General features: G+C 42.5%; 1 protein-coding gene and 1 long non-coding RNA gene across 24 annotated transcripts; one reads left to right on the forward strand and one right to left on the reverse strand.

Moving 5' to 3' along the window:
* Nucleotides 1-867: 867 nt before the first annotated feature.
* On the reverse strand, nucleotides 868-4,081 carry LOC309621968. Of its 2 annotated transcripts, XR_014240364.1 has the most exons (3): nucleotides 3,919-4,081; nucleotides 3,355-3,518; nucleotides 868-3,079 (listed from the first exon to the last, which is right to left on the reverse strand). It is a non-coding gene; the product is annotated as an uncharacterized lncRNA (long non-coding RNA). The 2 variants fall into 2 exon arrangements; XR_014240365.1 differs by lacking the exon at nucleotides 3,919-4,081 and having other exon boundaries at nucleotides 3,355-3,905.
* Nucleotides 4,082-4,276: 195 nt separating this feature from the next.
* LOC309621969 (leucine-rich repeat-containing protein 37A3-like) lies at nucleotides 4,277-23,492 on the forward strand. 22 transcript variants are annotated; one of them, XR_014240366.1, is made up of 7 exons: nucleotides 4,331-4,564; nucleotides 4,961-5,124; nucleotides 7,892-9,622; nucleotides 14,013-14,584; nucleotides 15,009-15,113; nucleotides 18,391-22,353; nucleotides 22,778-23,492. XR_014240366.1 is itself a non-coding variant. In XM_082409222.1 (4 exons), exons 1-4 carry the CDS (start codon nucleotides 4,469-4,471, stop codon nucleotides 20,452-20,454), a joined length of 327 nt encoding a protein of 108 aa, XP_082265348.1. In that variant the 5' UTR covers nucleotides 4,277-4,468; the 3' UTR covers nucleotides 20,455-21,465. The 22 variants fall into 22 exon arrangements, 3 of the variants coding, with proteins under 3 accessions (XP_082265348.1, XP_082265347.1, XP_082265346.1); XR_014240367.1 differs by having other exon boundaries at nucleotides 4,331-4,560; nucleotides 4,945-5,124; XR_014240375.1 differs by lacking the exon at nucleotides 4,331-4,564 and having other exon boundaries at nucleotides 4,623-5,124; nucleotides 18,391-18,509; nucleotides 20,438-22,353.
* Nucleotides 23,493-23,501: the final 9 nt, after the last annotated feature.

The following is a 23,501-nucleotide window of genomic DNA, read 5'->3' on the forward strand; positions in this document are numbered from 1 at the left end:
CGCGCTGATAGCCGCGGCTCGCGCCCGTCTGTGGAGCTCCTTAAAGCGGCGCTCCTAATCCTCTCTCCTCACGCACCAGGAAACAAAGAGGCAAGAAAAAGTCTTTTGCCTGTTCGGCAGCTCCAGACCTTTTCCCGGACTCCCTCCCGGTTAGCCGTGGTGCACAAACCCCTTCAGGCTGTGTTCACACCGCCAACCCCAGCCCTCTCCCTGCAATCCGACCTCTGAAGCCCGAGCCTCAGCTCCCAGCCCCTTCCACCCCGGCGGGTGAGCAGACAAGCCTCTCGGGCTGGTGAGTGCTGCTCGGCGCCGAGCCTCTGTGCGGGAATCTCTCCGCTTTGCCCTCCGCACCCCCGTGGCTGCGCTCTCCTCCGCGGCTCCGAAGGTTCCCCCCTCCGCCACCCACAGTCTCCGCCTGCGAAGGGGCTTCCCAGTGTGTGGAAACCTCTCCTCCTTCACAGCTCCCACTGGTGCAGGTCCCGTCCCTATTCTTTCGTCTCTGTTATTTCTTTTTTCTTTTGCCCTACCCAGGTACGTGGGGAGTATCTTGCCTTTTGGGAGGTCTGAGGTCTTCTGCCAGCGTTCAGTGGGTGTTCTATAGGAGCAGTTCCACGTGTAGATGTATTTCTGATGTATCTGTGGGGAGGAAGGTGATCTCCGCATCCTACTCTTCTGCTACCGTTTCCTCTCTCTAACAAGCTTCTTTGAGAGTGCAAATATTTCCAGTCTTAACTCTCTAAATAACTTACATATTACTGTGGATTTTTTACATCACTAGTTCTTTCTTAAATGTCTATTTCCATTTTGAACAGGGTGTAGTATAGAAATATAGTCATAAAAATTCAAATAATACAAATAAAGTCAAAGCATTGTTAATTCTTTATTGATGTGTTTGTGCATCTTCCTCCGTCACTAGTTTATGAGCTCCTTAAGTGCTTGAAGGAACCGTATACTATTCTTTCCTTGCTACCAGAAACAAGCATAGATCTTGGCATATAATAGAGGAGTGATGGTCTGTTGACTGAGTGAATGAATGAGTACGTAAGAAAATGAAATTACTTTCTCCAACTGAAGCTGCCTGCTGGGAAGGAGAAATGAAGACTAATTTTTAAATGTGGAGTGTCACAACATTTAAAACAGGGAGGCTAGGCCCTGTACGGTGAGTCATAATGGAGCTGTCCTGGACAATTAGGAAGCTTCAGAAGGGCTCTGAGCCCCTGGGTAGTAGAGACAGTTGACATCTGGGATAACCTGGCCACAGTTCTTACTTGCAAACATTTCCCTTAGTGCTACTGAGAAAAACTCAGATACATTAGGCCTTTCCTTCATTTTATTTGAAGATGTTATTCTCTTGTCTGCATTTATAAAAAATACAGGGGAAAAAAGATAAGAAGTACGTATACCTGCTAATGAATAAAAGAAGACCTAATTGGAACTTCCCTGCTGGTGCAGTGGTTAAGACTCTGTGCTCCCAATGCAGGGGGCCCGGGTTCGATCCCTGGTCAGTGAACTAGGTCTCACGTGCATGCTGCAACTAAGAGTTCGCACGCCACAGTTAAGGAACCTGCGAGGCACAACTAAAGGAGCCTGCCTGCTGCAACTGGGGAGCCCATGTGCCGCAACTGGGGAGCCCTTGAGCCACAACTAAGGAGCCGGCCTGCTGCAACTAAGACCCGGTGCAACCAAATAGATAAATAAATAAAATTTAAAAAGAACGCATAATTAAAGTAGGTAACAATTTCGGGGCTGTGGGTAGTAAACTAAGGCTCTGCATTAAATAAAGAAATCTAATACGAATGCCCTTTCCTCTCAACTCTATAGTGACTTGTAGAACATTTTCTTCATTACTCTATCAGCGACGGGCTTTATGCTGTGAAAATCTCAGAACCTAAGCTTATGGAATGGTCTTAATGTCCAATATAAGAAAACAACTCATTACTCACAACTGATACCAAGTAACTGTCTCATAATCTTTCCAGGACCATCCGTAATATCTGAGTGGTTATGTGAAATGGTCGCAGGGCCGCAAATTAAAGAATGTCGGAGACAAAAGCATTTCAATCCCAGGGGGTACAGCCAGGATTGAAGAGGGTGTTAAACAGGGTACAGAAGTGGGAGGTAGTGCACCTGGAGTCACATCTGAGGAGAGTTCTCAGATTCAATAAAGGTGAAATCAGTGAGTAAAGAAATATGGGTGAGAATAGTCAGCAAGGTCAGTGGGAAGTAGCCAGAGCAAGAAGCCAATCAGAGAAGACACACAATTATACAGTGAAAGATCTGGGAAATCGAAGCCTCACTCACTTAGTCAGAGGAATTGAAAAGGTCCTTGAAAAAGGAATGGTGGCTGAATGGAGGCACATAATGAAATGTTAATTCTGGGGAAGTAAAATTGGATGGCATGTTAATATTGAATAAGGTTTCTACAGTGCATTAAAGAATATTTTAACCATTTTCTGGAATCTGAAGGGAGTTCTGAATAGGCAGTTTGAGAGTGATGATGATGATGAAGCCTCCTTTATGTTACATCTGACAAAAGTTTGTCAAGCTCGGGACTTCCCGGGTGGCACAGTGGTTAAGAGTCCACCTGCCACTGCAGGGGACACGGGTTCGATCCCTGGTCCGGGAAGATCCCACATGCTGCAGAGCAACTAAGCCCGTGTGCCACAACTACTGACCCTGTACTCTAGAGCCCGTGAGCCACAACTACTGAAGCCCGCGTGCCTAGAACCCGTGCTCCGCAACAAAGAAGCCATTGCAATGAGAAGCCCACGCACCGCAACGAAGAGCAACCCCCGCTCGCCGCAACTAGACAAAGCCGGCGCGCAGCAACAAGACCCAACGCAGCCAAAAATAAATAAATTAATTAATTTAAAAAACAATTTGTCAACCTCACAGATTTAAAATCCACATAAAAGTAAATATAAGGAAGACTCTTGTGAAGATTCCTTAAATTAAGGGGCAGCATAAACTGACATGGGGTTTAACATCAGTTAAGTTTGGGTTTGGCCTCTAGTTTCCACATTTACTGTCATGAACCTTAAGTAAGTCACTTAACCATCCTGAGTTCGAGTTTCTTCATCTAAAAAAAGAAAGAAAGAACTGGGGAACTGGGGGATCAGTGGAGCAGTGCATCTGAGAGCATTCTGTACACCACAGTGCTGTACAAACACTGGCCTTTTCCGCCCCCCCCCCACCCCGAGATCTTAGTTCACGGAGCAGGGATTGAACCCCAGCCCTCAGCAGTGAAAGTGCAGAGTTCTAACCACTGGGCCGCCAGGGAATTCCCGATGGCCTATTAGTTTTAAATTCAGCACTTCATCCCAGTAGAGCAAGGAATTCCACATTTGGACCCACCTTCACTGGAGATGCCTGAAGAAGCTGCTTCTGGTCGCATGCCTTTTGGGCTCTGTGGGCATCCCTTGCTGAATAAACCTTGATGATGGCATAGAACCCAGGACCGGCCACTGCTGCATTTGGGACGACTCGGACCGAATACTGAAGGCCAAACTGGGAGAAGACTGTGAACAGAGAATGCTGTAGGGTGGTCCCATGCTAAGTAAGTGCAGGCAATTTCACGCCCAGGAAGCCAAACCGCCCGTTCCCTTCCATTCCCCCAGCCCTTCGCCGCAGGCAACTGTGGTGAGCCTGCAACTCCAAACACTTCTCATTTCAGCAACAAGTTTCCCTCTGAAAACCTAAGCTTCGAGAAGCATTAGGAGACAGTGCCAGCTGTTGGGAGCTATCTCTCAAAAATCTGTGGGGGCGAGCTGACTGCTCAGGTCGGCTCTAGAACTAAGATTCCTCTCAGCGGACACCACAGGCAGATGAGGTGCTGAAGCAGTACCCCGGGGCGCCCAGTTAATGAGGCGCGAGGTGGCTTCCTCCAGCCCTCCCTCCGCCCCGGCTCGGCTCACTTACAAGGCCTCGGCCGTGGGTCCAGAGCTCAGCTCCCACACCAGCAAGGTTTTGTCACCCACGATGGGAACCACAAAATTTACCAACGGCACCATCCCACCGTTACCGCTCGTGCGCGGCTCGGTGCGCAGGCGGACTGCGCCTGCGCACGGGCGTCTGCGCACTCGCGCCTGCGCACGGGCGTCTGCGCGCTCGAGCCTCGCACCGCGTCTGCGCACGCGCTCCTGAGCACCGCATCTGCGCACGCGCGCCTGCGCACAGCGCCTGCGCACTACGTCTGCGCTGCCGCGCGTGCGGAGAGTCGGTGCGTATGCGCGCGTAGGCAGAAGGGGGTTCATAGACGCCGTGCACAGACGCTCGTCCGCAGACGCGCGGGCGCAAACGTCCGTGCGCAGGCGCCCGGGCGCAGAAGCCCTTTCGCTATCGCGCGTGCGCATATGTCCCTGCGCAGGCGTGCGACCACACACGCCTTGCGCAGACGCCCGTCCGCAGGCGCGCGTGCGCAGGCGCAGTCCGCTTGCGCACTGAGCCGCGCACGAGCGGTAACGGTCGGATGGTGCCGTTGGTAACATTTGTGGTTCCCATCGTGGGTGACAAAACCTTGCTGGTGTGGGAGCTGAGCTCTGGACCCACGGCCGAGGCCTTGTAAGTGAGCCGAGCCGGGGCGGAGGGAGGGCTGGAGGAAGCCACCTCGCGCCTCAGTAACTGGGCTCCCCGGGGTACTGCTTCAGCACCTCATCTGCCTGTGGTGTCCGCTGAGAGGAATCTTAGTTCTAGAGCCGACCTGAGCAGTCAGCTCGCCCCCACAGATTTTTGAGAGATAGCTCCCAACAGCCGGCATTGCCTCCTAATGCTTCTCGAAGCTTAGGATTTCAGAGGGAAACCTGTTCATGAAATGAGAAGTGTTTGGATTTGCAGGATCACCGCAGTTGCCTGCGGCGAAGGGCTGGGGGAATGGAAGGGAACGGGCGGTTTGGCTTCCTGGGCGTGAAATTGCCTGCACTTACTTAGCATGGGACCACCCTACAGCATTCTCTGTTCACAGTCTTCTCCCAGTTTGGCCTTCTGTATTCGGTCCGAGTCGTCCCAAACGCAGCAGTGGCCGGTCCTGGGTTCTATGCCATCATCAAGGTTTATTCAGCAAGGGATGCCCACAGAGCCCAAAAGGCATGCGACCAGAAGCAGCTTTTTTAGGCATCTCCAGTGAAGGTGGGTCCAAATGTGGAATTCCTTGCTCTACTGGGATGAAGTGCTGAATTTAAAACTAATAGGCCATCGGGAATTCCCTGGGGGGTCCAGTGGTTAGGACTCTGCACTTTCACTGCTGAGGGCCCGGGTTCAATCCCTGGTCTGGGAAGTAAGATCCCGGGGTGGGGGAGGGGGGAAGGCCAGCGTTTGTACAGCACTGTGGTGTACAGAATGCTCTCAGATGCACTGCTCCACTGATCCCCCAGTTCCCCAGTTCTTTCTTTTTTTTTTTTAGATGAAGAAACTCGAACTCAGGATGGTTAAGTGACTTACTTAAGGTTCATGACAGTAAATGTGGAAACTAGAGGCCAAACTCAAACTTAAGTGATGTTAAACACCATGTCATTTTATGCTGCCCCTTAATTTAAGGAATCTTCACAAGAGTCTTCCTTATATTTACTTTTATGTGGATTTTAAATCTGTGAGGTTGACAAATTGTTTTTTAAATTAATTAATTAATTTATTTTTGGCTGCGTTGGGTCTTGTTGCTGTGCGCCGGCTTTGTCTAGTTGCGACGAGCGGGGGTTGCTCTTCCTTGCGGTGCGTGGGCTTCTCATCGCGATGGCTTCTCTTGTTGCGGCGTACGGGTTCTAGGCACGCGGGCTTCAGTAGTTGTGGCTCACGGGCTCTAGAGCACAGGCTCAGTAGTTGTGGCACACGGGCTTAGTTGCTCTGCGGCATGTGGGATCTTCCCGTACCAGGGATTGAACCCGTGTGCCCTGCATTGGCTGGCGGACTCTTAACCACTGTGCCACCCGGGAAGTCCCGAGCTTGACAAACTTTTGTCAGATGTAACATAAAGGAGGCTTCATCATCATCATCACTCTCAAACTGCCTATTCAGAACTCCATTCAGATTCCAGAAAATGGTTAAAATATCCTTTAATGCATTGTAGAAACCTTATTCCATATTAACATGCCATCCAATTTTACTTCCCATTTCACATAACCACTGAGATATTACGCATGATCCTGGAAAGATTATGAGACAGTTACTTGGTATCAGTTGTGAGTAATGAGTTCTTTTTTCACATTGGACATTAAGACCATTCCATAAGCTTAGGTTCTGAGATTTTCACAGCATAAAGCCCGCACTGATAGAGTAATGAAGAAAATGTTCTACAAGTCACTATAGAGTTGAGAGAAAAGGGCATTCGTATTAGATTTCTTTAATGCAGAGCCTTAGTTTACTACCCACAGCCCCGAAATTGTTACCTACTTTAATTATGCGTTCTCTTTAAATTTTATTTATTTATTTGGTTCCACCGGGTCTTAGTTGCAGCAGGCGGGCTCCTTAGTTGCGGCAGGTGAGCTCCCCAGTTGCAGCAGGCAGGCTCCTTTAGTTGTGGCTCACAGGCTCCTTAACTGTGGCATGCAAACTCTTAGTTGCAGCATACACGTGAGACCTAGGTCCCTGACCAGGGATCGAACCCGGGCCCCCTGCATTGGGAGCACAGAGTCTTAACCACTGCACCAGCAGGGAAGTTCCAATTATGTCTTCTTTTATTCATTAGCAGGTATACATACTTCTTATCTTTTTTCCTCTGTATTTTTTGTACATACAGACAAGAGAATAACATCTTCAACTAAAATGAAGGAAAGGCCTAATGTATCTGAGTTTTTCTCAGTAGCACGAAGGGAAATGTTTGCCAGCAAGAACTGTGGCCAGGTTATCCCAGATGTCAACTGTCTCTACTACCCAGGGACTCAGAGCCCTTCTGAAGCTTCCTAATTGTCCAGGACCGCTCCATTATGACTCACCGTACAGGGCCTAGCCTCCCTGTTTTAAATGTTGCGACACTCCACATTTAAAAATTAGTCTTCATTTCTCCTTCCCAGCAGGCAGCTTCAGTTGGAGAAAGTAATTTCATTTTCTTATGTACTCATTCATTCACTCAGTCAACAGACCATCACTCCTCTATTATATGCCAAGATCTATGCTTGTTTCTGGTAACAAGGAAAGAATAATATATGGTTCCTTCAAGCACTTAAGGAGCTCATAAACTAGTGACGGAGGAAGATGCACAAACACATCAAAAAAGAATTAACAATGCTTTGACTTTATTTGTATTATTTGAATTTTTATGACTGTATTTCTATACTACACCCTGTTCGAAATGGAAATAGACATTTAAGAAAGAACTAGTGATGTAAAAAAATCCACAGTAATATGTAAGTTATTTAGAGAGCTAAGACTGGAAATATTTGCACTCTCAAAGAAGCTTGTTAATGCAGATGAACCTCTGATTCTTTTGGTTGCTTTATTTCCATTTATAGAGGTATACGTATTCCCTCTTCTAACAGGGGTTAGTAACTTGGGGAGGGGGTGCTACAGATTAAGGTCCTAATTCAGTTGCAGGTCTATCTTATCTCGTCTTCAGGTCATATTCTCATCTCATACAGGATGAGATGACTAAAACAGTTCACTTCCTTTGCTTACCCCCAGCCCCGTAATAGGCTTCTGCTGGGCTTCCTTTGTTGCTTTCATCATCACTTTCACCACCAGAGGTCAGGGAACCTTCCGGTTAATCAGGGGCCCTGGAAATGATGCAGAAAGGTACTGACTTAAAAATAATAAATAACATTTATTTAGGGTTCACTTTGAACTCATTGCTTAAAATGTTCTATTTAATCTTCACTCTATGAAATTGGTATTGATAAATCTCAGGTATATTCAAAATAAGTCTCTATGTAGGGTTGTGATATTTTTAGGTCTTTTATGTCTTTAGGGTCGTCTCGGCACCAGACATAAGGCGGTTCGACATAATACGCTTGCCCTGAACAGCTCCAGATGCCAAGAATTGGCAAATTACTACTTTGGTTTCAATGGGTGGTCAAAAAGGATCATCAGGGTAAACTCTGTAGATTTTCTTTGACTAACCAGACTCCTTTCAACATTGAACTCCTAGACTTTAGAGAGAAGCATAGAGCAGGGCTATGGGGAGGAGATGTGAGAGGCTTCCACATGGAAGTATCTGAGCATTGGCCTGCCACCTAGAATTAGTGATAATCTCAATGACTTGGATGGTGGTGTCCATAATTTTCTCCAGTATTTGTATGGTATATAATAAAAAAGTGTTGTCTATATTTAGTCATTCATTTGCAAGTCTCACTTGACTTTGAAGCTATAGCATACCTAAAGTATTACCTGGGATTGCTGGAGTTTAGTTTTTATCGCTAACACCAGCATATTTTGAAGTCTAGCCTTTAATTCAAAATCCTAACAGCTTCAGGATCTTTCTAACCTTGAAGAAAGGGAAAATGAAGATATTGTGACACCACTTCAGAAGCAAAGCCTGAAGTTCTTCTGTGCTTTAGAGGTGGCGTTGCCCTCCCACGAGTGCAGGAGTCCTGCAGCTGGCATGGCTGAGGAACCTTTGGATAAGTTGGAGGAAGGTCTGTTTTCCAGTATGTGTGTGTGTGGGGAGGTGAGGGAGTGGGATTTCTCTTTTTTCCTTTCTTTCTGAAACTCAACTTTTAGATACATCATCACCTTGGCTAAGCAACTAAAGCCCTGGGCAGAATTTTTCTGCCTGACAATATAGGTTTTTATCTTAGGCAATACCTGACAGCACCTTAAACTTTAGAATTTTAGAACTGACTGCCTGCCAAGAAACTTAGGAGGAGGGAAAATTAGTTAGTTGTTTTTTTTTTTTTTTTTTTTGGTTAATAATTTGTTTTTTGCTAAAATAATCCCTCAAATACAGATGTCTTCTGGCCTTCAGTTATCCCAACAAAATCATTGTCTAAAGATTGAAATAAACTCTTGTGTAAATGTTCAGTCCTTTGCCTCCTATAGAGGGGCCTGAGCGGAAAAAGTAAATGTAGATCCCTAGAAAGGGGATTCCGACTGGTACTGAGTTTTTTCCTAGAATCCATGGCACTTGGGCTTAGGGTTTTACGTCAGAGGCGGAACTGTTAGCGAATGGAGTGGAGGAGGCTCCACCATCCACCTGAGTGGGTGATGGTTGAGGAGAGGCCAGATCATCTGCACTACCACCAAGTCTATCTCACTGTATGAATCCAGCCCTTTACGCACAGGAGAGCAGGGTCTGTAGCAGTGTAGCCTCAGCTTGTCCATTTGAAATCTGTGAGTAACATGAGATTTGTGCCACGTTCTTGGTTTGCATTTCCCATCGAGTATTTTAGGAACTTCCAGAATAGATCTGAGCAGTAAAAATGTGCCATGCCAGGGTATACCTACAACAGAGACATTCAACCATACCCCAGTGTTGTGCCTGCCCTTAATCACTAAGATAATGATCTAAGAATGACAGATGCATTTTTAGTTTTAAACACATAACCTAGAAATCAGTTATTCAGATAGGCATTTTAAATTCATCTGTTTTGGTTGGATTTAGGGTCATTATCATTCCTTATGAAAAGGAAGGTAACCCAGAAGCTTGCTATTCAGAAGGCTATGACAGATGCATTCCGGAAACTGCTGATTGTGGTTTTAGGTAAGACCTTTTTTTTTTCAGTACTCACTCAAAGTTCATTAAAATAAATGTCCTATGATATGTCCTTTAGTTGTAGTAAAAGTAGCTCTTATATACTTTATTTTTAACTTTTCTCTCTTTGAATATCATTCACAGGCACAGACTCAACTTCTTATATAATGATAATAACTTTTTCTTACTGATGTTCAAGTATTCACAACTTAGCTACTAGTAGCAGCTTTAAGATGACTCTTTGTCCTTTCAGCATTATCCTAGAGAATTTCTTTTTTTTTTCACACACACACACACACACACACACACACACTGTATTTTATTTTTACAAGAGATAAATAGACTGACACCAAGCATTGTAAATGGATGACCACAACAAAAGCAACAATGATTGCCATTACCAAACACGAAACACACTCATACTATGTCATAATATTGACATTCAGTCCAGTAATCCTCCACTGTAACAGCTCCTTTACTTTGCAGTGAAAATTGATTTCTATATTCTTTACCTCTGAGTCCTTGTGGAATTTTTTCTTTTTAATTCAAACAGAAAGTCACAAAAATTATACTCATCCTCATCAGTTCACTCAGTGCCATGTAATTAATTTTTTTTTTCATCTTGATCTTTTGTTAGCACTTTTATGAGTTCATCAGCTTTCCATTAGAGTTCTGAAAATGCTTATTCATTCAGTTCAGCAGTACAGTTCCCAGAAACCTGTACTTGTCAGAGTCTTTTCTATGAATTCCTTGAAGATGAAACCCTTTTATAGGAACATATTTGCAAAAGCATCAGAGTACACCCAGAACTGTCTGTAACTGACAAAAGACTTAAAAATGACCACGGATAAAGATTTGATGAAAGTTCATAATAGTGCAATTGACAATGAAATTTAGTTTTTTCTGAGATATACATTTTAAAGTAATAACTAGAATTATGACTTATAACATGATACCAGAACATATAAGATTTTTAGAAATTTCACGTAATGTCTGAAACATTTATATTAACATATTTCCATACAGATAACCCAATGAAAGTTTAGTATTAGTTGTTTCGTTTGTTTGTTTTTTTATCCTGCAGGTTCTTATTAGTCATCAGTTTTATACAAATCAGTGTATACATGCCAATCCCAATCGTCCAATTCAGCACACCACCATCCCCACCCCACCGCAGTTTTTCCCCCTTGGTGTCCATATGTCTGTTCTCTACATCTGTGTCTCAACTTCTGCCCTGCAAACCGGCTCATCTGTACCATTTTTCTAGGTTCCACATACATGCCTTAATATAGGATATTTGTTTTTCTCTTTCTGACTTACTTCACTCTGTATGACAGTCTCTAGATCCATCCACGTCTCAACAAATGACTCAATTTCGTTCCTTTTTATGGCTGAGTAATATTCCATTGTATATATGTACCACATCTTCTTTAACCATTCGTCTGTCGATGGGCATTTAGGTTGCTTCCATGTCCTGGCTACTGTAAATAGTGCGGCAGTGAACATTGGGGTGCATGTGTCTTTTTGAATTATGGTTTTCTCTGGGTATATGCCCAGTAGTGGGATTGTTGGATCATATGGTAAATCTATTTTTAGTTTTTTAAGGAACCTCCATACTGTTCTCCATAGTGGCTGTATCAATTTACATTCCCACCAACAGTGCAAGAGGGTTCCCCTTTCTCCACACCCTCTCCAGCATTTGCTGTTTGTAGATTTTCTGATGATGCCCATTCTAACTGGTGTGAGGTGATACCTCATTGTAGTTTTGACTTGCAGTTCTCTAATAATTAGTGATGTTGAGCATCTTTTCATGTGCTTCTTGGCCATCTGTATGTCTTCTTTGGAGAAATGTCTATTTAGGTCTTCTGCCCATTTTTGGATTGGGTTGTTTGTTTCTTTAATATTGAGCTGAATGAGCTGTTTATATATTTTGGAGTTTAATCCTTTGTCCGTTGATTCGTTTGCAAATATCTTCTCCCATTCTGAGGGTTGTCTTTTCGTCTTGTTTACGGTTTCCTTTGCTGTGCAAAAGCTTTGAAGTTTCATTAGGTCCCATTTATTAATTTTTGTTTTTATTTCCATTACTCTAGGAGGTGGATCAAAAAAGATCTTGCTGTGATTTATGTCAGAGAGTGTTCTTCCTATGTTTTCCTCTAAGAGTTTTATAGTGTCCGGTCTTACATTTAGGTCTCGAATCCATTTTGAGTTCATTTTTGTGTATGGTGTTAGGGAGTGTTCTAATTTCATTCTTTTACATGTAGCTGTCCAGTTTTCCCAGCACTACTTATTGAAGAGACTGTCTTTTCTCCATTGTATATCTTTGCCTCCTTTGTCATAGATGAGTTGACCATAGGTGCGTGGGTTTATCTCTGGGCTTTCTATCTTGTTCCATTGATCTATGTTTCTGTTTTTGTGCCAGTACCATATTGTCTTGATGACTGTAGCTTTGTAGTATAGTCTGAAGTCAGGGAGTCTGATTCCTCCAGCTCTGTTTTTTTCCCTCAAGACTGCTTTGGCTATTCGGGGTCTTTTGTGTCTCCATACAAATTTTAAGATGATTTGTTCTAGTTCTGTAAAAAATGCCATTGGTAATTTGATAGGGATTGCATTGAATCTGTAGATTGCTTTGGGTAGTATAGTCATTTTCACAATATTGATTCTTCCAATCCAAGAACATGGTATATCTCTCCATCTGTTGGTATCATCTTTAATTTCTTTCATCAGTGTCTTATACTTTTCTGCATACAGGTCTTTTGTCTCCCTAGGTAGGTTTATTCCTAGGTATTTTATTCTTTTTGTTGCAATGGTAAATGGGAGTGTTTCCATAATTTCTCTTTCAGATTGTTCATCATTAGTGTATAGGAATGCAAGAGATTTCTGTGCATTAATTTTGGATCCTGCAACTTTACCAAATTCATTGATTAGCTCTAGTAGTTTTCTGGTGGCATCTTTAGGATTCCCTATGTATAATATCATGCCATCTGCAAACAGTGACAGTTTTACTTCTTCTTTTCCAATTTGTATTCTTTTTATTTCTGTTTCTTCTGTGATTGCCGTGGCTAGGACTTCCAAAACTATGCTGAATAATAGTGGTGAGAGTGGACATCCTTGTCTCGTTCCTGATCTTAGAGGAAATGCTTCCAGTTTATCACCATTGAGAATGATGTTTGCCATGGGTTTGTCGTATATGGCCTTTTTTATGTTGAGGTAGGTTCCCTCTATGCCCACTTTCTGGAGAGTTTTTATCATAAATGGGTGTTGAACTTTGTCAAAAGCTTTTTCTGCGTCTATTGAGATGATCATAAGTGTTTTATTCTTCAATTTGTTAATATGGTGTATCACATTGATTGATTTGCGTATATTGAAGAATCCTTGCATCCCTGGGATAAATCCCACTTGATCGTGGTGTATGATCCGTTTAATGTGTTGTTGGATTCTGTTTGCTAGTATTTTGTTGAGGATTTTTGCATCTATATTCATCAGCGATATTGGTCTGTAATTTTCTTTTTTTGTAGTATCTTTGTCTGGTTTTGGTATCAGGGTGATGGTGGCCTCATAGAATGAGTTTGGGAGTGTTCCTTCGTCTGCAATTTTTTGGAAGAGTTTGAGAAGGATGGGTGTTACCTCTTCTCTAAATGTTTGATAGAGTTCACCTGTGAAGCCATCTGGGCCTGGACTTTTGTTTGTTGGAAGATTTTTAATCACAGTTTCAATTTCATTACTTGTGATTGGTCTGTTCATGTTTTCTGTTTCTTCCTGGTTCAGTCTTGGAAGGTTATACCTTTCTAAGAATTTGTCCATTTCTTCCAGGTTGTCCATTTTATTGGCATAGAGTTGCTTGTAGTAGTCTCTTAGGATGCTTTGTATTTCTGCGGTGTCTGTGGTAACTTCTCCTTTTTCATTTCTACTTTTATTGATTTGAGTCCTCTCCCTCTTTTTCTTGATGAGTCTGGCTAATGGCTTATCAATTTTGTTTATCTTCTCAAAAAACCAGCTTTTAGTTTTATTGATCTTTGCTATTGTTTTCTTTGTTTCTATTTCATGTATTTCCGCTCTGATCTTTATGATTTCTTTCCTTCTGCTAACTTTGGATTTTGTTTGTTCTTCTTTCTCTAGTTCCTTTAGGTGTAAGGTTAGATTGTTTACTTGAGATTTTTCTTGTTTCTTTAGGTAGGCTTGTATAGCTATAAGCTTCCGTCTTAAAACTGCTTTTGCTGCATCCCATAGGTTTTGGATCGTCGTGTTTTCATTGTCATTTGTCTGTAGGAATTTTTTGATTTCCTCCTTGATTTCTTCAGTGATCTCTTGGTTATTTAGTAACCTCCACGAGAGGCTGTTTCATCTTCAGGAGAAGAGACTTCTCAGGAAAATCCTTTTCCAGAATTATTTTCTCTTTCAGGCCTTTCTACAGAAAACACTACTTCAGAAAACAATACAGCACAAAATGTTTCTGAAGAAATTATTTCTACAGGAAACTCTACTCTCCCAGGAGGAACCGGCCCTGGAAACACTACCCATAGGAACGTCTCCACTGCACATTCTGCTGTTGCTGCAGACAACAGTATGCCAACTGTTCAACACACCAACGAAACACAATGGGAGTAGCACAACACGGGCACTGAATTATCCTCTAAGCCCACAAGCTTCACATTCCCAGGGCTCACATCCCCGGGTGATCAAGTTGAAACTCAGCTAAAGCAGCAGCTGCGGTCCCTCATCCCCAACAATGACATGCGAAGGCTCATTTCTCATGTTATCCAGACTTTGAAAATAGACTGCTCGGAGACCCACGTGCAGCTGGCCTGTGCCAACCTCATCTCTAGAACAGGCCTCCTGATGAAGCTTCTCAGCAAGCAGCAAGAAGTAAAGGTGTCCAAAGCGGAATGGGATACGGACCAGTGGAAAAGTGACAACTCTGTCAGTGAGAGCACAGAAGCCCAGAGTGAGCAGAAAGAGCAGGAGTCAAGTGAGGTGAGGAGAACCCCTGAAACATGGGACCTGGACTTTTACTCAGTTTAGGACATGCCATGAACGTGCCCAGGCAGGAATACCACGGGCTCCTAGTCTGTATCTTATCTTCAGCCGTGAAACTGGCTAAGACAGTGATCTCCCACTTGGCTCATTTAGAGAGTGTGCCACTATTCCTAGGGTAGACGAGAAGAGGACATAACACAAGACAACTAAATTGTAGATAAATAAATTGTAGAAGAAAAGGCTAATGATAAGATTAATAACATTAAATTTAGCTTGTTCTTATAGAAGCTACTCGCCTGAAAGGATTGGGTTTTATAGTAGTTTAAGAATAGTTAGCGATTGTTTAGAATAGGTTTAAGAAGAGTTAGCTTTCATCCCTTGTATCTCCTTGTTTTTAAAAAATTGTTATTTATTTTTTTAGCTCACAAAAGAAGTTCCAGGATATGGCTGTAACAACAAACTCATCTTGGCAATATCTGTAACTGTAGTAGTGACGATTTTGGTTACAATTCTCTGTCTCATTGAGGTAAGGACAATAATTCCTTCAGATTCAGAACCCACAAACTGAGAATCAAAGCCACTTTTCCACCTACTACTACTTGATTCTTCTCTTTAGTCATGAGGACTGAGATACACTATGTTCTTTTACTGAAAAGTATATTCCCAGGATTTTTTGTTTCCTTTTTTCTTTTTTGGCTGCGTTGGGTCTTCATTGCGGTGCACGGGCTTCTCATTGCGGTGGCTTCTCTTGCTGTGGAGTACGGGCTCTAGACGCGCGGGCTCAGGAGTTGTGGCGCACGGACTTAGTTGCTCCACAGCATGTGGGACTTTCCGAGACCAGGGATGGGACCCGTGTCCCCTGCACTGGCAGGCAGATTCTTAACCACTGAACCACCAGGGAAGTCCCAATTCCAGTATTCTTAATCGTTTGTGTAGATCCATATTCCAAACAAGTGTCATTTTCCTTCTGCTTAAAAATACTTCTTTTACCATTTCTTATAGTGAAAGTCTACTAGTAATGAATTCTTTCAGCTTTTGTATGTCTGAGATAGCCTTCATTTTGCTTTTGTTTGGACAGATCTGGGTATAGAATTCTAGCTTGATAGAATTCAATGCAGTACTTTAAAGGTGTTATTCCACTGAGTTCTCGTTTACATTGTTTCCAACAAGAATTCTGATGTCATTGTTATCTTTGTTCCTCTGTACGTAGTGTATAGGTTTTTCCTCTGGCTGCTTTTAAATTTTTCTCTTTATTGCTGGTTTTGAGCAATTTGATTATTTTTTGTGCCTTGGTGTAGTTTTGTCCATGTTTCTTATGCTTAAAGTTCGTTGATCTTCTTGACTTTGTGGGTTTATAGTGTTTACCAATTTGGAAAAGTGTTGGCTATTATTTCTTCAAATTTTTGTATTTCTCCTCTCCTTCATGGACTCTAAGTACCCATGTATTAGGCCACTTGAAGTTGTTGCACAACTCACTGAGGCTCTATTCATTTTTGTTGTTGTTTTGTTTTGTTACTCTTTTTGTTTCATTTTGGATGGTTTCTATTACTATGCCTTAATGTTCACTGACCCTTTCTTCTGCAGTGTCTAATCTGCCATTAACCTCGTTCAGTGTCTTTTTCATTTAGACATTGTTTTTAACCTCTAGAAGCACAATTTGGGTCTGTTTTACATTTTCCATGCCTATACTTAACATTTTCAGTGTTTATTCTGGGTTTTTTAACATATGAAATGCAGTTGTAATAACTTTTCTTCATGTGTAATAACTTTTTAAATGTTCTTTTCTGCCAATTCTAACATCTGTATGGATTATGGGTTAGTTTTGATTGATTGCCTTTTCTCCTCAGTATGGGTCATATTTTCCTACTTCTTTGCATGCTTGGCAATTTTTCATATGATCCCAGATATTGTGAGGTTTAGTTTATTGTGTGATATATATATATATATACATATTCCTGTAAAATGCTTGGGCTTTGTTTCGGGTGAAATTAAGTTACTCAGAACAATTTTATTCTTTTAGGTCTAGTGTGTAAGATTCGTTGGGTAGGAGTCCAAGTAGCCTTTAGTCTGGAGCTCACTATATGCAACTACGGAGACAAGTCCTTTCTGAGTATCATGAGGTTTTGCAGTCTGACTTGTAGGAACAGGTACTATTCCTACAACCCTGTGTGATATCCAGTTATTCTTATTATTAATCCTTTCATGTGGTTCTTTTCCTGGCATCAGGGAATTCCTCACAGAAATGTACTGACCAATACTTTGTTGAATTCTCAAGAGATCCCTCTGCATATCTCCAGAGTTCTTTGTCTGTGCACTTCTTTTCTCTCTGATACTCTGCTTTGTGAACTCTAGTTACGTTGGTTTTCCCAGACTCTCAGCTCCATTTCCTCAGTCAGGGAGTCCACCAGTCTCTGCCTGGACTTCTCTTCCCTTTACCATGACCTGGAAACTCTCTCAGAGAAGTAAGGTAGGGCAATTAGAGGGATCACTTCATTTATTTCCCATCTCCTCGGGATCACTGAACTTTATTGCCTGAGGTCCAGTTTCTTGAAAACTGTTGTTTCATATGTCCTGTCTGATGTTTTCATTGTTTCAGGTGGGAGGTCAAATTGGTCCTTGTTACTTCATCTTGGCCAGAAGCCAATAACATAGTTTAAGTCTGTTTTGTTTTGATACAGGGTCCAGTTAAAGATTAGGCATTGCATGTCATGTCTTTGTTTCCTTTAATCTAGAATATTTCCCTACTATTTTTTTTGATGTTTTATGACATTGGCATTTTTGAAGAGTCTAAGCCAGTTGTCTTGTAAATTGCCCCACAATCTGGATTTGTCTGTTTCCTCATTAGATTCAAAGTAAACATTTTGGGGAAGAATACTATATAGGTGATGTATTCTTCATACTTCATCACTTCAGGTGGCCCAGTGCTAAGTTTGATCACTTGACTAAGGTGGTATGTTGCATATCTCTCCATTGTAAAGTTATTTTTCCCCTTGGTAATTGATAAATAATATGTGGGGTGATACGTTGGGATCAGTGAAGATCCTACTTTCAAACAACTCTTCACCCAACTGTGCATCAATGATAATCCTTGTCTGAATCGATTATTACATTGATAGTTGCAAAATGACACTTTCCTAATTCTATCATTCCTTTTGCATTTATTAGCTGACATTATTCTATAAAGAAGAGCTCCCCCACTTTTCATTTTGAGTAGCATTGTGAACTCATGTGCTTTTTTAAAAATTAACTATGTTATACCTTATTATAATGATAATGTTATTCTTTGGAATGTTCCTTTTGTCCAGATTTGGCCAATGCGATCTCTGTTATTGTTTAACCACACGATGCTTTTTTCTTACTAGAATGATTTCTAATATATTACTACTCACAAATAGGAACTGAGAAAAGGACTCCAGAAGGTGCGGTCTTATTCAGACTCTTCTTAGAAGTCCGCCTTCTTCCTGTGTACTCTCAACCCCAAGTGAGGCTTTCGGGTTGGAAGGAGATACTTCTGAATTAAACTACAGATCAATGTCACCCAATTCTAATCCCTATTCCCTTTTTTCTAGGCATACCATACCTGCTGCCATCCTAATCCTTCTGCTGGGCACCTCTCTTCTCCTCTTTGTTTATTTACAACAGTCAAGAGCAGCAATTGGCCAACCGGCCGCTATCCAGTTCTCCAGTCCATATGCCCCAAGAACTCCTTTTTGCACTGGTCTGTAGTGGCCTTGGCCTACCTCTTCTACCTACTCAAGTAACTCTTTTACCACGAATTTAATTACCTGTGTTTCCCTTTATAGGGTCTTACCTAGCCGTATGGCCTGCTGCCTCTGCCAATTTAAAAACACTATTGAGGTTGTCTGTAAGACAGTCAAGCTGCGTTGTGACAGTGAATGCCTGACAGACATCACACGTTGTGGTGAGTCTCAATTGCGGGATAATAAATTTTTAAATTTTAATTTAATTTTTTAATAATTTTTATTTTTAATCAGTGATGATAAATTTTCAAATTAATGATGTAATTGCATTATTTTAATTCATTCATTCAGCGTTCCAGCTCCCTACGTTTCTAAGAACTACCCCCTTGCTGAAAATCAGATTCTTGGTTACATTATTAAGCTAATAAGAGCTCAGGTACATAGTTAGCTTAATAATGTAACCGATCCGCATACATAAAGGAACAAAAGAAAGGCATGGAAGGGGGAAGGGAATTAACATTAATGGCCACATATCCTATGCTGTGCTCTCTGCAAATGAGAACTTATTCGTAGAGTGCGTCACAGTTTGTAAACTGATCTTATATACATTAGGTCTCAACTACCCTTTGTCTTCTAGGACAGGTGTAAATATATTTTTGTTTCTTTTATTTGTTTCTGCAATTTTATAAAGAGTACAAGTGATGCTGTTTTATGTCCTATTGGGAGCCTGAGAGTTTCTGGTTCCATAACCAGAAGCTGCTACCTAGCCCTTCTAATGGATGGGAGAGCTAGTTTATTCTTAGACTGTCCAGCTCTGAACTTGCTCTGAATCTCAAGCTTTTCTATCCACAAAACACTCAGGGGCTTTCAACTATTTTTCTATATATTAGATTTATTGGCACTAACTTGATGACTTCCAAAACGTGCTTTCCTGCCCAGGTAGCTTGAATACAGGGCTCTTTCAGTGATCTAGAGCACGTCATATATAATAACACTTTGCTACTTCTATAAAGACAATATTGCTGATTTTTCAACACAATTTTTTTTTTATTGGCCGTGCCACACAGCTTGTGGGATCTTAGTTCCCCAACCAGGGATTGACCGCGGGCCACAGCAGGGAAAGTGCTGGGTCCTAACCACTAGACCACCAGGGAACTGCCCCAAACAATTTTTTTACTAATTATATTACTCCCTTCTCGCCCAGAAGTGTGCAGAAAAGGCATTTTTCATCTCCTTTTACAGGCGAGGAAAAACAAAATCAGAGGTGTTAAGTGCTATGACCCTAGTGCCCCGATCTCCTGTCCCCTTTTTGGGGCTCTCTGCAAGCCCATGCTCCTCCTTTCTCATGACCCTTCCCTCCTCCTTTGACCCTGACCAAAAATACTTTTAATCCTTTTGGAAGAGAAGCCCAGCTACACAATGGTACACATTACCTTCACACAGTTATAAGCTTTGGATGGTTCCCCAAGTAAAGCTGGAAATATTAGAAGTAAAATGAAATGAAAGCAAAGTAGCCATCTGACACAAGTTGCTTTCTCCCTTCTGCATTTTAGGACCTCAAGTATTATTCCATTGATTTGTTGAACATTCCACGTTGACAAACAATCTGGCAACTCTTCGTAACATATACCCTAGATCCCTGCCCAAATTTTAGCAAAGAGCCACGGCGGACATAGTGTTTTTTTCTGTATAGAGCCTTCTGTTATGGCGGCTGGGATATATGGAAGCAGGGACTGAGCAAAGGACTCGGTGGGTGGGTGGAGAAGAGAATGTCCAGGTGACCACCTGTTAGCGGCGGTTGTTGTCGTGGACATCTGTGATAGTAGCAAGAACTCAAGCACACTGAAGAGGTGGAGAGAGGAAGCCTCACACTCCTCTGCCTCTGAGGCAGGACAGGATGGGGTATGTGAATGTGAGGAGTCACAGTAGATCTGCAGAGAGTCCAGCTGAGATGGGGAGTATTTGTCTTCCAGCCTTGGCTTTTCTTGAGTACTGGCCCCTGGGAACCAGTGGAGTAATCCTGAATATAGTTACTATATTTCACGCTACAGAATTTTCTGAGTAGATAGCCACTTTTTCAAGAGATACCTTTTTCACATTTTGTTGTTGCCAGTCATAGGCTTAAGTGTGGGTTTCTTTTTCTCCTAAGTGGCACTCAAACGTTGACTGATTCCTAATTTATTTGGCTGTGGCCTGACAAAAAGCTGTCCCATCAGTCTTCAATGATCAAAAACAGTCTCCTCTTTTTTGAGAGATGAAGAAACATCTCTAGGGAATGCAGAAGGATCGTTGATGAAGGTGTTACAAGCGTGGAAGAAGAACAACAGCCCCGAGCTGACTATTGAGTCAGAGAGGGCATCCTCAGATAAAAGTGCTATCAGCTTGTCAGGCTTCATGAATGAGCAGCTGGACTTTAATAAAAACAGTGATATTATCAGGGCACGAATTTACATACTGCCTTATATCTCAGAGGGAAATCTAGGAGATGTGGAATCAACATTATTACCATTCCTTCAAGTTCTTTTTTCAAATACACAAGATGGAGATACGCCGCTGGGCCTTTTGAAAAACAATACAAGGAGCCCTTCTGTTAAACGTGTACGCAACAATTCAACTAATAAAAATAGATGGAGGAAACTCCATTTTCTGGAAAATTTGTTAGATGCAGAAACTCAAGAAAAAATGGATGAGGTGAAAAAGGAAGAAAAACCTGCCACGCGTACGCGTTCCAACCTTTTAAGTGCCATGTATAAACGCTACATCTTTCAAAAGAAGTTGGAAACTGCCCAACCACAGAAAGACAGCCTAGCAAAGACTAAGAGTACAGAGGAAAAGCTGCTGAGAATGAACAGGGTCCTCAAGGGCCCGAGGGGCCTACAGAAAATGCACCTCCAAGCAGTGGGAGATGAGAGCGTCTGGGGGAAACAGAATGCCCAGCCATCTGTGGCGAGCACTGCCGAAGAAAGAAGGCTCAGGAGGCCATCCCCAAGAAAGCTGAATCAGCTACTCATGGTGCAGAGGCCCAGGAAGCTGGTGGGAAAGTCCTCCAATGCAGAGTCTTCATTCATAAAGGAACACAAGGCAGAAGGTTCCTCTACCCTGAAACAGTACTTCAAGGGCAGGCCTTCTGCCTCCATCCCTCCAAAATCCCCACCTGAGGTTAAAAGCAAATCAAAAGACTTATCCAACACTATACTTGTTTTAGAAGATGCAAAGGCTAGAGTTAGAAATATTAAGGATTTTGAACTAATCTCACATTCTGGGAAATAATACATCTTCCATAAAATTAGGACTCATCGGGTCCACAGAAAACCCAAAGTCAAAAGGAGTCGAAAGTTCAGAAAGAAAATTTCACCCAATAGAGTGATGCTTGCAAGCCCTCCGTTCTCTGTAGGGAGGAGTCTCATAAATTCCCCTCCGCGAGAGGCTGTTTCATCTTCAGGAGAAGTGACTTCTCAGGGAAATCCTTTTCCAGAATTATTTTCTCTTTCAGACCCTTCGATAGAAAACACTACTTAAGAAAACAATACTGCACAAAATGTTTCTGAAGAAATTATTTCTACAGGAAACTCTAGTCTGCCAGGAGGAACCGGCCCTGGAAACACTACCCATAGGAACGTCTCCACTGCACATTCTACTGTTGCTGCAGACAACAGTATGCCAACTGTTCAACACACCAACGAAACACAATGGGAGTAGCACAACACGGGCACTGAATTATCCTCTAAGCCCACAGGCTTCACTTTCCTAGGGTTCACATCCCCGGGTGATCAAGTTGAAACTCAGCTAAAGCAGCAGCTGCAGTCCCTCATCCCCAACAATGACATGCGAAGGCTCATTTCTCATGTTATCCAGACTTTGAAAATAGACTGCTCGGAGACCCACGTGCAGCTGGCCTGTGCCAACCTCATCTCTAGAACAGGCCTCCTGATGAAGCTTCTCAGCAAGCAGCAAGAAGTAAAGGTGTCCAAAGCGGAATGGGATACGGACCAGTGGAAAAGTGACAACTCTGTCAGTGAGAGCACAGAAGCCCAGAGTGAGCAGAAAGAGCAGGAGTCAAGTGAGGTGAGGAGAACCCCTGAAACATGGGACCTGGACTTTTACTCAGTTTAGGACATGCCATGAACGTGCCCAGGCAGGAATACCACGGGCTCCTAGTCTGTATCTTATCTTCAGCCGTGAAACTGGCTAAGACAGTGATCTCCCACTTGGGTCAATTAGAGAGTGTGCCACTATTCCTAGGGTAGACGAGAAGAAGACATAACACAAGACAACTAAATTGTAGATAAATAAATTGTAGAAGAAAAGGCTAATGATAAGATTAATAACATTAAATTTAGCTTGTTCTTATAGAAGCTACTCGCCTGAAAGGATTGGGTTTTATAGTAGTTTAAGAATAGTTAGCTATTGTTTAGAATAGGTTTAAGAAGAGTTAGCTTTCATCCCTTGTATCTCCTTGTTTTTAAAAAATTGTCATTTATTTTTTTAGCTCACAAAAGAAGTTCCAGGATATGGCTGTAACAACAAACTCATCTTGGCAATATCTGTAACTGTAGTAGTGACGATTTTGGTTACAATTCTCTGTCTCATTGAGGTAAGGACAATAATTCTTTCAGATTCAGAACCCACAAACTGAGAATGAAAGCCACCTTTCCACCTACTTCTATTTGATACTTCTCTTTAGTCATGAGGACTGAGATATAATTTGTTCTTTTACTGAAAATTATATCCCCAGGATTTTTTTTTTCTTTTTTTCGGTGCGTTGGGTCTTCATTGTGGTGTGTGGGCTTCTCATTGCGGTGGCTTCTCTTGTTGTGGAGTACGGGCTCTAGACGCGCGGGCTCAGGAGTTGTGGCGCTCGGACTTAGTTGCTCCGCAGCATGTGGGACCTTCCCAGACCAAGGATCGAACCCGTGTCCCCTGCACTGGCAGGCGGATTCTCAACCATTGTGCCCCCAGGGAAGTCCCCACCGGATTTTTAAAGGAACTCCACTGCCAGGAGATCTCTATGGAATTGGATCCATGATAACAAGCCATTGGACTATTTTGACAAGTTAAATTTATAAGAAGGCCAGAGTTGACATGATAGTAAAATTTCTTCAACTCAAAAAACTATGCTGATTTGATGTACTCACCTGTCACTCTCAGTCTACTGTTGATTTCTTTCCTTGTTGGCTGAAGTGATGAGAGGTATACGATCTCCATACTCAGGG

Source organism: Balaenoptera borealis (genome assembly GCF_965194805.1).
Source record: "Balaenoptera borealis genome assembly, contig: HAP1_SCAFFOLD_2714, whole genome shotgun sequence".
NCBI lineage: Eukaryota > Metazoa > Chordata > Mammalia > Artiodactyla > Balaenopteridae > Balaenoptera > Balaenoptera borealis.